The following is a 14,666-nucleotide window of genomic DNA, read 5'->3' as shown; positions in this document are numbered from 1 at the left end:
CCCATCCTCACAGCTTGGCAGAGCACTTGCCCGCGAAAGGCAAAGGTCCCGAGTTCGAGTCTCGGTCCGGCACACAGTTTTAATCTGTCAGAAAGTTTCAGTTTCCCCTTCCTTTGTCCCCATGTTGCCTTCAGCTTGTGCCACTTCCCACTGGCTGCCACAATTGTGCCAGCTCTTATCCCCGCCACACCTCCCTCCTGTGTTCGTAGCCAGCGAACCGACCACCTCCCTCTGAGCTGCTAGCCACCCATCACCGGTCCCTCTCCCTGCCTCCCTTTTCCTCTACCCACTCCACCCAAACCACAACCAGTCTACCTGCCGAAAAATAGCATTGGACAGTTAATCCAAACATCACCATGTTGGGGCATAGGTGTGGTGTTTTTTTTTTTTTTTCTGTGCGTGTTTTACTCTAGATGTCTAAGGATATCTATATAAGATAGCAAGTTTTCTTTCTTCTGTGTGTGTGTATTGACAACTCAATGCTAACAGTATACTCAACTCAAAAAATGTCCCTTCAGTGATCAATGAAGTGAACAAACCTTGGTGAGAAATTGTCCTGAAGTTGAAATAACCTTTTCAACTATCTGAGAGTGGTAGGGCGATTGTCTTATCCAAACACTGATGGCATTTCCACAAGGCTCCATTACTCCTCAATAAAATTGTTTGCCTTTTTACTATTTTCTAACGTGATTGTGATAGCTTTTGATGCTAACTAATCAGCACTAACTGCAAAAGTATTAAAAGAAACTTTAGCATTTCACTACAGCATGTATTCAGACATGTCTGAACACAAACAACTGATTGTTACTCAACTTCTCGGAGCCAAAAGTTGCAGAACATTTCTCACACATTTTAAAATCAGCTGTATGACTACATAAGCCAGCCTTCCATAATACAATTATGCACCCACTCTTTAGTTGTTCCACTTTAAAAGTATGGCAGCAAAATTATTTTATAATTTATATGGAGAAGATAATTTTCTAAATATCCAGAAAGTTGGTGTTTCCAATTTTCTGGTACTGAGAACTAACTTAGCAGCATTTATCAGGCAATATGAGGAATAGTCTTAGACATAACTACAGTCTGGACACACGAAATACAATTTGATGAATCAATAACACTAAGAAAACTTCAGAAATCATAATTTTATCTTGTATATGTGAATCACCATGCATCAAAAATTTGAAAAGAAACAAATCTCAAGGATGCAACTTAAATGCATGATACAATCACTTCAAACTATTAAGTTTTTTCATGTCTCTTCATGATATGCATAACACCACAGACAAACAATGGAAAATGTTTATACTGCGAGGTATCAGTATAATAAAATTTTAACACGGATTGAAAACCATTTTGAAAGACCAGCACATCTGGGTAAAACTAAAATGGATAAAGTAAGGTGATCAATCATTTTGTTGGAGAATCAACAACTTTTATTAGAAAAACCGGTGACACTACAGACATTTTAGTCTTCCAAAAAAGGTTAAACTGTACCTGTGATGATGTTTCTCTCTAATTCGCTCTTCTCTACGCTCCCTGTGCTCCCTTGATCTGTGATGGGTTTTTCTCCTCGATGACGCATCAGACTTGTTAGGATGAACCTTAAACAAATGTATATGTTAGACATTATAAGCTGGAGAATTCTCAGAAAGGTATGCAACTTTTCACATGACTTAAGTTACACAGCTTTTATTTAATATTACAAAAGGTACCACTTAAAACTGTAAATTGTATAAATACGAAACTGTTGTTATGGGTGTGTTAGGTAAACTAATTTATACAAAACTGAAGTATAGAAGTCTTGAGGACTATGAGAGGCATGTTTCTCAGCTTGGCTTTACCTAGTGGACGAGAAAGCATTCTCTCCCTTCCTCCTAACAACTGCCCCCTCTCACTCCTTAAAAAAATCATCTTTTCTCAGACAATGCATTTGCCCACAATGGTCTTATGTCAATCAGAAAAAAAAAAAGGATTAAAGCATGACTTGTGCCAGAGTTGTCAACCCTCGGTTTTTTCAACCATTTCTGCACCCAAAGGAGATTATGACTGGAAAAAGTTTTTAGTCCAATGAGGATATTTTATATGTATATTTTCCAAACCTTTCATAATTATTATTTTATTTATTTATTTATTTACTGTATGACAACATCATAAAAATGAGATTACAACTATCTAAAACTAAAAATTAATATCTAGGTCACAAATATAATCTATACCTCCAGTATGACCAAGAACTCGATTGGATCTCCAAGGAACGCTCTCAGAAGACTTTCTCAAATTATGAGGGTGGTTTGAAAAGTTACATCACTGAAACTTTTTTATTTTTTAATGTAGTCTCCTTGTAGACTAATGCACTTGGTCAAATGATGTTCCAGTGCCTTGATCCCATATTGAAAATGAGCTTCCTCCAGACCTGCAAAATAGTTATCAACTCCAGCTATCAATTATTCGTTTGAAGTGAATCTTTGTCCACCATGAATAATTTTCAGTTTTGGTAAGAGATGGAAGTCTGACAGAGCCGTATCAGGTGAATAAGGTGGGTGTGGCAACAATTCATGCCTTAGTTCATGTAATTCTGCCATGGCGACAGTACATGTGTGTGGGCACGCATCAAGAGTCACAGCACCCATCTTGCAGATAATTTTTTCATTTCTGATTCTTCAGTTAAAATGTGATATACCCTTTCAGATGACATCTGGCAAGTGTTAACAATTTCACACACTTTCAATCAGCAATCCTCCATGACCATTTTGTGTGCTTTTGCAATGATTTCTGGAGTAGTGACACATCTTGGCAGACCACTGCACGGATCATCATCTTAAGCTCTCCTGACCAAATTTAAATTCTTTTGCTCTCTTGGCAACAGTTGAATATGAAGGAGCAGAGTCCCCCAGTGTATTCTGGAAATCGGTATGAATGTCCTTTCCTTTCATACCTTTCTTTACGAAGTACTTAATCACTGCTTGAATCTCGATTTTTTCCATCTTCTAAAATCACTAGGCAGGAACAACAATAGAGCCACATCACCGAAAAAGCTTTCTTCTAAGAGCACCGACGTGGCACGTGTTTACAGGCAACAACAGTCCAATGAATATCAAGTGAACAGCTCATTGCACTAGTGCTGACCTCTCGTGGTAATTTCGAGAACTTTTCAAACCACCCTCACACATGGTAAATAGTCTGATTCTCAGCCCCACAGTCACAACTAGGAGAAGTTATTTTCTTGCACATCTGCAAAGAGTTGGCATGCCGTCCTGTGCTGGTTCTTATTTGGTTAAGAACTGACCAGATCTTGTGTGGCAATTCAGTGACTTGGTCAATAAGCATGGCATCTTAGGTTGTTCTGTCGCAGCATTAACCTGCCATGCTTTACATAAGTCAAAAAATATGGCAACCAGGTGTTGGTGCCTGGAAAAGGCTGTTCAGATGACAGGCTTGAGGGACACGAGATTACCAGTGGTAGAGCGACCCTGGCGAGAGCCGCCCTAACATGGAGCCAGTAGGCCACGTGACTCCAGGACCCAACCCAACCACCGACATCGTACATTCCAGCAGCTCACAAAGAACATTGGTGAGGCTGATGGGCCGATAGCTATCAACATCAAGCAGGTTTTTACTGGGTTTGAGCACTGGAATGATGGTGCTCTCCTGCCATTGCGACGGGAAGATGCCATCGCACCAGATCCGGCTGAAGATGATGAGGATATGTCGCTTGTAGTCAGATGAGAGAAGTTTAATCATCCGCCTGCTGTGCATCCGATCAGGCCCATCTGTGCAATGTGCAAGACGTATCTCGACCAACACTCCTGCTTCCATCACTTGATAAGTTGGTGAACGCGGGCACGTACCCGTTTAAAGGCTATGAGGTGCTCCAGGGAAGAGTGCCGCTTATACCGCTGTAGAGCTTGCCAACACTCCTTAATTGCTTCAGTGACTTCCAGCGACCACCAAGGGGCTGCCTTACGCCAGGGGCACCCTCTAGAGCGAGGGATCGCATTTTCTGCCGAGAAACAATTGTTTTTGTGACCTGCTTAACCATCATATCGATGTTACCGTGTGGGTACGGTGACAGCAGAGGTGGTGCAAGTTTCCCAGCCTGCCTTGTTTAAAGCCCATCTGGGCAGGTGTCCATGGGCCTGACACCAGGGCAGTTACAGGAAGATGGGGAAGTGGTCACTACTACACAGGTTGTCATGTTCTCTCCTATAGATATATGGGAGAAGTCCTGGGCTGCAAATTGATAAATCAATGGCCGAGTAATTACCATGAGCCACAATGAAATGTGTGGCAGCCCCAGTATTTAAGAGGCAGTAAAGTTTCAACATCTCTGCCTCGACCAGTAAGCACAGTGCCACCCCACAGGGGGTTATGGGCATTAAAATCTCCCAAAAGTAGGAAAGGTTTAGGGAGTTGATCAATCAGTGCAGCTAATACATCCAGAGGTACTGCACCATCTGTAGGAAGATATACATTGCAGACAGTTATTTCCTGCGTTGTCCTTATTCTGACAGCCATAGCTTCAAGAGGGGTTTGAAGGGGCACAGCGTCACAACAGACTGAGTTTAGGACATAAACACGAACTCCATCTGACACTTGCTTATTGTCACTACGGTTCCTGCAATATCCCTTAAAGCGGAGGAGGCCAGGGCTCCGCATTGCCGGCAACCAGGTTTCCTCGAGGGCAATGCAGATAGCAGATGTAAAGCTTCACAGCTGCCGTAGCTCAGCCAGGGGGTGGAAGAAACTGCCACAATCCCACTGGAGGATGACGTCGTCATGAGACTGAGAAGGCATGGAACATTCAATGAGGCAGTTTACACCTCAGAGTCACCTGCTGCCACCAACTTATTGCCTGAGCAGTCTATATCCATTGTGTCTGAGGGTCCGGCGAGATCTAGGTCCTCAGCAGACGCCAGAATCTCCACCCCCTCCTCAGACACAGAGTTTGTAGGTAGCGGTGGTGTGTGTGCCACCTCAATTTCTTTGGTCTTAAGAGTCTTCTTTTTGGATTTCTCTCGCTGCTCCTTGGGTTTCCTGTCTGGGAGGACTTCACTGGCTCAGTCTCCAGGGCTGAGGATGAGTGTGAAGCCCTATGACCAGCTGCTTTTGAGCTCTTCAGCCACTGGCAGGTGTCATCTTTCCCACTGGCAGAAACCTGGGAAGGGAGTGACCCAAGGGACCCCCTCCTAGTGAGAGAAGCCAAAGAAGGCTTATGCTTCTCCGGCTTAGAAGTGGGGACGGACGTCCCTCATGGTTGGGGGGGGGGGGGGGGTGTTGCTTCTGAAGTAGGTGGTGTGGGAGCAACAGGGAGGGAAATGTCCCCCCCCCCCCCACCACCACCACCACCATCATCATCAAGGGGGCAGGTGTAGCCTTCCAGCTGTGAAAGGTGACTGGGGTTGGCGGAGCTGATGGTGCCAGAACTCTTGTAGCGGTGACGTAACACAATGTCACACGTATGGGATGCAGGCGTTCAAGTTTTCTCTTAGCCTCAGTGTAGGTCAGTCAGTCCAGGGTCTTGTACTCAATGATTTTTCTCTCTTTCTGGAGAATCCTGCAGTCCGGTGAGCAAGGCGAATGGTACTCTCCGCAGTTGACACAGATGGGAGGCGGGGCACATGGAGTATTGGGATGTGATGGTCATCCACAGTCTCGACATGTGACGCTGGAAGTACTGAGGGAAGACATATGGCTGAACTTGCAGCACTTAAAGCACCGCATTGGGGGAGGGATATAGGGGTTGAAGTCACAGCGGTAGACCATCACCTTGACCTTCTCAGGCAATGTATCACCCTCAAAGTCCAAGATGAAGGCACCACTGGCAAGCTGATTATCTCTCGGACCCCGGTGGAGCCGCCAGATGAAATGTACACCTCGCTGCTCTAAATTGGCGCGCAGCTTATCATCAAGACTGCAAAAGAAAGTCCCTGTGAAATATGAGACCCTGGACCATATTTATGGGGTGTGATGGTTACAGAAAGATCCCCCGGCTCATCACAAGCAATAACGTCCGTGACTGGGAAGAGGATGTTGTTCTGATCAAGACCGACCCAGATCTCATTTTTGAGGCTTCGTCATCATGAAAGATTCCCCATCAGCTCTCGAACATACAAGGTACTGGGGTGAATAAGATCCGCTGCCATCCTTAGCCTGACGTTCCTCCCATGGTGTGGCCACGGAGGGGAACAATTTGGGCATCTACCCCTTGGCATACGTGGGGAGTTAACGGCACAGGCATCAGCAGAGCGATCCCTGTATGGCCAGGGGGCTACACCCAACAGGGTACATGGCCACCCCACCACAATGGACTGGCTACCGTGCTGGATATCAGGTGCAAAGAAGTCCATGGTCATCGTCGATGCAGAAATCGACACTGCATGGTGGAAAACGCACCCAGGAAGGTGTCCTCGCCCAAGAGATGGAGAATGAGCGGGACTGAAATGCGACGATGAGAAAGTGGGCTAAAGATCTCAATGCACGATGGACACGATACACCATGTAAAGCGCCTTTCCCCAATTGGCTTGCTCTTCAGGAAAATTTTGAAGACTGGAGGTCAAATCCTACAGGGGACCATCACATAAAGGCCGAGACGTGAGAAACTTCTTTTAGTCGCCTCTTACGACAGGCAGGAATACCTCGGGCCTCTTCTTACCCCCAGACCCACAGGGGGAGGAAACGTAGGAGTGGTCGTCAAAGGAAGGAAGCAAAAGGCAAATTCTGGAAAACCTAGTGTAACTAACAGAACTAAAAAACGGAGATAAAACTCACAAAAAAGACAGCACAGTCAGGTCATTAAAAGATCAGTCAAGACAAGGCATTACAACCAGAAAAAGAATAAAGAGAATAAAAGGGTGGAAAGGTTAGAGGCCAGGCTAGGCCACCGATCAAGGGCTGACAAAGGACCCCAGAAGTGAGGTGAGGGCAGGGGGAGGGGGGGGACAGGAGGTGGTCAACAGGGCCAAAAAGCCCTACCACTTTTTTGAGTCATCAGTGCCTTTTTTGCCAGTGCTAGTCTGCTTTTGATGTTCTCCTTGCTCAATCTGCCATTGGTTATTTTGCTGTCAAGGTAGTAGAATTCCTTAACTTCATCTAATGTTAAGTTTCTCATTGTTCTCATTTCTGCTATTTTTCATTACTTTTGTCTTTCACTGCTCTTACTCTTAATCCATACTCTTCACTCAGACTGTTTATTCGATTCAGCACATCATGTAATTCTTCTTCACTTTCATTCATTCAGGATAGCAACGTCATCAGCAAAGCTTATCACTGATATCCTTTCATCTTGAATTTTATTTCCGCTCCTGAACCTTTCTTTTATTTCCATCATTGTTTCTTCAATGTACAGATCGAACAGTAGGGGCGAAAGACTACATGCCTGTCTTACACCCTTTTTAATCCAAGCACTTCGTTCTTGGTTGTCCACTCTTGACTCTTGTGCATATTGTATGTTACCTGTCTCTCCCTATAGCTTACCCCTATTTTTCTCAGAATTTTGAACATCTTGCACCATTTTACATTGTCAAATGCTTTTTCCAGGTCGATGAATCCTATGAACGTGTCTTGATTTTTCTTTAGCCTTGCTTCCATTATCAACCACAATGTCAGAATCAACCACAATGTCAGAATTGCCTCTGGTGCCTTTACATTTCCTAAAGCCAAACTGATCGTCATCTAACACATTCTCGATTTTCTTTTCCATTCAGCAAATTGGATACATGAGCTGTTAAGCTGATTGTGTGATAATTCTCACACTTGTCAGTTCTTGCAATCTTCAGAATAGTGTGCATGATATTTTTCCAAAAGTCAGATGGTACGTTGCCTGAGTCATACATTCTACACACCAACTTCAATAGTTGTTTTGTTGCCACTTCCCCCAGTGTGTTTAGAAATTCTGATGGAATATTATCTACCCCTTCTGTCTTATTTTATCACTGAGCTGTTCCTTATTGCTGTATATATAGCCTTAGAAAACTTCAAACTATCTTGTCATTCCTTAGTACCTCTGTGTCCCACTTCGAGTATTGATTCTTTCTGACTAATCTCTTAAACTTGAGACTGCTCTTCATCACTACTACATTATGATTTGAGTCTGTATCTACTACTGGGTATGCCTTACAATCCAGTATCATGATTTTGGAATCTCATCCATGATGTATCAACCAACCTTTTCCACGCATACCTTCTCCTCTTGCGATTCTACCCTACAGGGCATCTCTGCCTGACCATGATGTAATCTAACTGGAATCTTCCTGTATCACCCAGCCTTTTTCCAGTATACCTTCTCCTCTTGTGATTCTATGATGCAGGGATGAATAGAAACCACCTTTGTGGCACAACTTAACACCAGATCAGCCGCTTTGGCATCATCCGTTAGCACCAGAGAGAGCATGTCATAAAGATTAAGATGCCACCTCAAAGCAGCCAAATTAGGGTACCCTACATCTACACCTATACTCTGCAAACCATCATGAGGTGCAAGGCAGAGAGTATATCCCGTTGTACCAGTTATTGGGTTTCTTCCCGTTCCATTCATGTATCGAGTGTGGAAAGGTTGATTGTTTGTATATGTCTGTGTGTGCAGTAATTATTCTAATCTTACCCTCTTGATCCCTACGTGAGTGATACACTGGGGGTCTATGAGTAAGTGGGCCACCGTCAGATGGGCTCCAGATCGGCAGTGAGGGGGATCCTAATGTTGGAGAATGTGGCCACGAGTCCACAGAATTGGCATCCTGGGGGCCAACTTGGACAACCAGTCAGCTCACTCATCTCCCGAAATCCCCGCATGACCGGGGTCCAAATGAGAATGACTGGCCATACAGCTTGGTGGATGTCAGAAACAAGATCCTGGATAGCAGTAACCAGTGGGTGAGGAGAGTAGCAGTACTCTATAGCCTGAAAGCTGCCAGGGAGTTACTACAGATTAGGATACTCTTGCCGATGCAAGAACGAACACTGCTAAGGGATAGTTTAATAGTCATCAATTAAACAGTGAAGACACTGCAGCCATTTGGAAGACAGTGGAGTACACTCCACCATGCATGTGTGTATGCAAAGCCTGTTCATCCATCAATTGTTAAGCAATCAGTGAAGACCACTTCTGAACCAAGATATGTATCAAAAACAGCCAAGAACAGGCGGCAAAAAATCTTGCAGTCAACGGAATCTTTTGGATCAAAGGAGACTTCAAGACAGATCTGAGGTCAGGGCACAAGCCATGGGGGCAGATGCGATGTCTGCCTGACCAGAGACGACTGTGGACGAAGTTGCAGTTATGAACAGAGACACTACATGCGTGAAGCAATTGTAAATCCAGTTCTGGGTTGCCGTTGTGGAAGATGGGGCTCCCTTCCATGGAAAAGGATACAATAGTTGGGACATTCAGGAAAGCTACAAATGCATATAGCAGCTGTAGTTGGCACCTGATAGGTAATGAACAGACTCCAGCATTGGCTGCTAGGCTGTTCACAGGGCTAGTTCGGAAGACTCCTGTTGCAAGTTGGACCCCACAATGATGAATGGCGTCCAGTATCTGCAATTCTAAGGATGATTCTAAACCATCTGTAAAACTCCCATAATCAAGATGAGACAAAATCAGAGCTTTGTAGAGCCGCAAAAGGTCAGAGAGATCTGCAGCCCAGCTAGTGTAACTGAGGTAGCGAAGTGTACTGAGGTGTTACCAGCACTTTCACTTAAGTTGACGAAGGTGGGGAAGCAACATCTGGGAATTGAAGACCAGTCCCAAAATGTGGTGTGTCTCAACTACAAGTAGTAATTGATCATCCAGGTAAAGCTTTGTGTGTGGGTAGGCAGTATGTCGGTGACAGAAGTGCTTACACAAGTCTTGGCAGCTGAAAACTGAAAGCCATGGATGAGAGGCCACGACTGCACCTTTCATATGGCATTCCGCAGGCAATGCTCAGCAACACTCATACCAGAGGAGCAATAATAAAAGCCAAAATTGTCGACATGTAACAAGGGTGATACCAAAGACCCGACGCTAGACCATTGATGGCCACTAGAAAGAGGGGCAGAGAGCCCTGCAGGACCCTGTTCTCTAGGATATGGGGGGCACTGCAGGAAACACCCACTTGAACTTGCACATACATTGTGACAGGAAGCTCTTGACAAAAATCGGGGAGTGGGACCCCAATCATGTACCTTAGTAAGGATGTGGTGACACCATGTTGTGTCATAAGCCTTCTGTGGGTTGAAAAAAGACAGGGATGAGGTGCTGGCGACATGCACAGGCTGACCAGATGGTGGACTCCAGGTGAACCAAATTATCAGCAGTGGAGCGGCCTTTGCAAAAACTGCCCTGAGATGCAGCCAAAAGATCCAGAGACTCATAGAGACAACACAGCTGCTTGCTCACGATGCGTTTGAGCAACTTACAGAGAATGTCAGCAAGGCTGATAACCGTTCATCTCTATGGGGTACTTACCCAGTTTCCATACCAGAACTATCGTGCTCTCTCACCACTGAGATGGGAACTCGCCCTCATTCCAGATCCGATTAAAGAGGGCAAGGATGTGACACTGACAATTCACTGAGAGATGTTGGAGCATTTGGTTGTGGATGCAATCTACCCCTAGGCCCTTATCAGGGCAATGGGCTAGGGTACTGGAGAATTCCCATTCACTGAGCGGAGCATTATATGGCTCTAGATGGCGGGTAGTAAAAGATAAGAGCATTCGCCCCACTGGCTGTTTAATGAAGTGAAAGGTGGGGCAGTAGTTCTAAGTCAAAGATATGTGGGCATAATGTTCAGCAAAATGTTCGGCAACAGTGGATGGATCAGTATAAATGGTGCCATCTAAGGAAATACTTGGTACACCTGTGGGGGACTGGAAGCTGTAGAGATGTCCGACTTTGCCCATACCTGTCATGGAAAAGTACATGATCCAATGGCGGAAACGTACCATTCTCAGAATTCTTGCTTTCGCCGTTTTATGAGGTAGTGGACAAGGGCAAGGAGTGTTTAAATGCAATGTGGTGCACCAATGAAGAGTACCACTTATGGCATTGCTGGCCACAGCAATCTCTCGGGTCCACCAGTGCACAATCTTCCGACGGGGGGATTCTGAGGAACAGGGGATGGCTTGGTCGGCTACCAAAAGAGTGGCTCCTATTGTACACTGAACAGCCTCATCAATACTGCCTTGCAATGGGGAGCTAAGGACGATAGCAGAGGGGAACCCATCCCAGTGAGCATTACGAAGAACGTCCAAGGGAGCAACGCTAAAGGAGGAATAGGAAGATAGGGAAGGGGGTCACTACCACACAGGTCATCATGGACCATCCAATGGATTGATGGTGAAAGACCAGGGCTACAAAAGGAGATATCAATGGCGAAATAAGTGCTGTGTGCCACACGTAAGTGTGTGGTGGCACCCGAGTTCAAGAGGCAAAAATTGAGCTGTGCCACTGAAGTTTTGGTGTCTTTATTGCAGCCATTGATCATTTGTACCACCCCACAAGGAGTTATGGGTGTTGGAGTCACCCAAGATTAGGAAAGGTGGGGGGGGGGGAGTGCTGAGAGACTAATGTAGACAGTACATCCTGGGACACGACATCATCGGGAGGGAGATAAATATTATGGATAGTAAAATTCTGACTTGCCCTTACCCGAACAGCCACAACCTCCAACGGTGTATCAAGAGGCAGAAGGTCACTGTATATAGTTTCCAGCACATACAAACTAACTCCACCTAGTACTCTCTCACAGTTGGTATAATTCTTTAAATAACCCTAGTAGCCACAAAGGGCAGGGTTTCGAGTTGCTGGGAACCACATTTCCTGGACGGCACTACAGAATGCAGGATAACTGCTTAAAAGTTGCAATAGCTCAGCCAAGTGGTGGAAAAATTCATTACATGCTTCCACTGGGGAATAAGACTGTCTGAATTTTGTTGGGGCATGAAGTAACCAGAGTGTGGGGAATATGAAAGGAGCTATAGTTTTGCATACACTCTGCCTTGACTGCTATGTCAACCTACTGTTTTATGGTACTACAACATGCTCAGGCACCAAACGAAACACTAAATCTTCTGTAACTTTTCTGGTAAACTAAGGTTGTCTTACATATTTCAGAATAGTTTTTGCTGTTGGGTACTTCTGACTGGAGTGACAGCGAGAATTGAGTAAATGAGCAAGCTCTTCCTTCACTCGCACCAGATGTGCTCCAATACCTTGCCATATACAGTGAATTTATTTGCAACACAACTTCTGAAGAGGGAGTTATGGAGATCGATGAGTTAATTGCTTGTTTAGGGTATTCAGTAGCAAGGTTATTAGCGTTCTTGCTGAAACTGACAGATGTGATTAGAATGTCTAAAACTGAAAAATCAATAACTTAAAAGCTCACTGACCCATACATACATTTGGCACTCAGAATTTAACTTCGGTGATATAAACTGATCAACCCCCCCCCCCCCCCCCCAACACCAATGGCTAAGTCCTTTAAAATGTTACGTGGTTTTTACAGACCTAAGGATTACGTTGTTCAAGTGTGGTCACAGAGAGAGCTTGTGCTCAAAAACAGAACTGAGAAACTTCAGTTTCTCTCTCATACTCAGAATGATATATCTTATTTTCAATGCAAGTGGAGGGCAAATGTGCCATGTATGCAAACTTTTTTCTTTCAATTTCTTTAGCATCAGTTGCAATAAACATGTTGATAGGTTTAAGGTGCAAAAATAAAAGCAAATACGTTTTTAACACAAAGTACTATACTGCTCTTTGACATAGTAAATACTAAAATATCAGGAAAGAATGTATGAACGTAGTAACATGCTCCTGAGATCCCCAAGCCTCCACAAGATCAAAAATCTTGCCAACTAGATGAGACTTGCATACAAACAATGCTGTATTGCTGACTCTAGGTGGTTTATGTTATTAATGATGGGATGGTTTCTCCTGAATCCTCACTAGTAGCAAGTACAAAGTTTGGCTTCAAGAACCCAGAAAAGTTGGTAGTTCACAATACACTGAATTCCTAAGTAGCTGGCAAGCACAATACCACAACCACTGTGTTTCAGAGTTCATGAGTGATACTAGGATCCATGAATTGGGTTTCCAAGATGTGTTTGAACTGGGTGAGGAGGATCTCTCTGGTCATCTCTGTGAGGCGCTGAAATTGGCATAATAGACTCAGTCACGACCATGTGTTGCATGACAAGATACAGATGGTCTTGAAACCAGTTCACATGAAGTAGTTCATAAATGTTTGTCACAAATTCCCAGTGTCTTTATCTGGAACAGCTGTGGCCTCTCAACCAGAGGCAGTCAGTCTACAGATTTGTAGCGCCATTATCTGTGTTACACATACAGGTTTTGTCAGATCATGAAGCGAGTCCACTAGTAACTACTGTGATGCAACGTATCACTTCACTTCAGGGAAAGTGATGTGTTGGACCACAGCTATCTAACCAATGAATGATGATTGTGAGATTTGGAAGTAATTTTCGTGTTAGTTAGGTAGTCCATTTCAACTAGCATACTGTGCAAGGAATTTTGTGTTTCTTATATGCATGTGCCCAAGTTGGGGCAAATACAGCATATACCGTATTTACTCAAATCTAGGCCGCACTTGAATCTAAGCCGCACCAGAAAAATGAGACTCGAAATAAAGGAAAAAAAATTTTCCCGAATCTAAGCCGCACCTGAAATTTGAGACTCGAAATTCAAGGGGAGAGAAAAGTTTTAGGCCGCACCTCCAAATCGAAACAAAGTTGGTCCACTGTAATATGAGACACTATTTAGGTCAAATGAATGATGATACAGCTACAGTAGTTTGGTTCGAGTCTTAAGTTTAGCAGTTAAGCTTTACCATGTAGCCATTGCTATGTGTCAGGTGCTCCGTCCGTATTTATACGGGTACCATTCGTTTTTCACGTGCTTCGTCTGCTTTGAATTAATTGCTTATTTTTCTTTGATCTGATAAGTGCCGTTCTCTTTGTTATAGGTGTTTATGTCACTCTAAGCTGAAAATGAATTACTGTACTGTGTCATACATTGTTTGTCGCATTCTGATAATGAGTGTTTATGACCTGTCGCCGCTTGCGGCATGGCTTGCTTTTGTGCGCGCTACCGCCGCTTACAATTTAACAAAAACGAAAAATCATCTCATTAGCGAAACAATGGCAAGAGACTGCTATTTCTTGTTACTTACACTGCTGCTTTCTTTGATAATGATCAACAAGAACCAAATAATAGACTGCATATAATAGAAGATGTTCTGCACGAGAGTTTAGCGAAAATTTTTCTTCGTTTTAAAATCTTTGCAGACGCCTCTGTAGTACATTACATTCTGCACAGAAATTAGTCATCTTAGATTTAAAAATCTTGTCAATTGACATGCTTCATTTCTGACTGTATCAATATTAGGCATAAGAATAATACGAATATAAACATGACATGATATGTATATTATTCCGCGTTTGCTTTTGTCTCACTCTAGTTTCGTAGTTTATTAGGCAGACAGGATTTAAATGAGATAGCAGCAAACACGAAAGAATACATGGCAAAATGTTTATATTCGTATTATTCTTATGGTGAAGAGAATACTAAATGTGATTCACGATTCATAAAAGTTCTTATTAGCAACGATCTCTTGTCACAGGTAGGTAAAAATTCAGAACGTAGAGTTGGCCATATTGAC

The 14,666-nt window shown here is 43.8% G+C and overlaps 1 protein-coding gene across 7 annotated transcripts in view; it reads right to left on the bottom strand.

Annotated features, from left to right (window-relative positions):
* LOC126251497 (cyclin-dependent kinase 11B) overlaps nt 1-14,666 on the bottom strand; it is a 114,581-nt gene that overhangs the window by 69,067 nt on the left and 30,848 nt on the right. For all 7 annotated transcript variants that reach the window (XR_007545741.1, XR_007545742.1, XR_007545743.1 and 4 more), the window contains exon 3: nt 1,498-1,604. Coding sequence is in view for 1 of the 7 variants with exons in the window: in XM_049951969.1 (XP_049807926.1) it covers nt 1,498-1,604 (107 nt within the window). In the remaining 6 variants the exon portion in view is untranslated. The remainder of the gene's footprint in view (nt 1-1,497; nt 1,605-14,666) is intronic.

Source organism: Schistocerca nitens, chromosome 4 (assembly GCF_023898315.1).
Source record: "Schistocerca nitens isolate TAMUIC-IGC-003100 chromosome 4, iqSchNite1.1, whole genome shotgun sequence".
Classification (NCBI taxonomy): domain Eukaryota; kingdom Metazoa; phylum Arthropoda; class Insecta; order Orthoptera; family Acrididae; genus Schistocerca; species Schistocerca nitens.
Note: the sequence above shows the minus strand (reverse complement) of the source record. Positions and strands in the feature narration are given on the sequence as shown.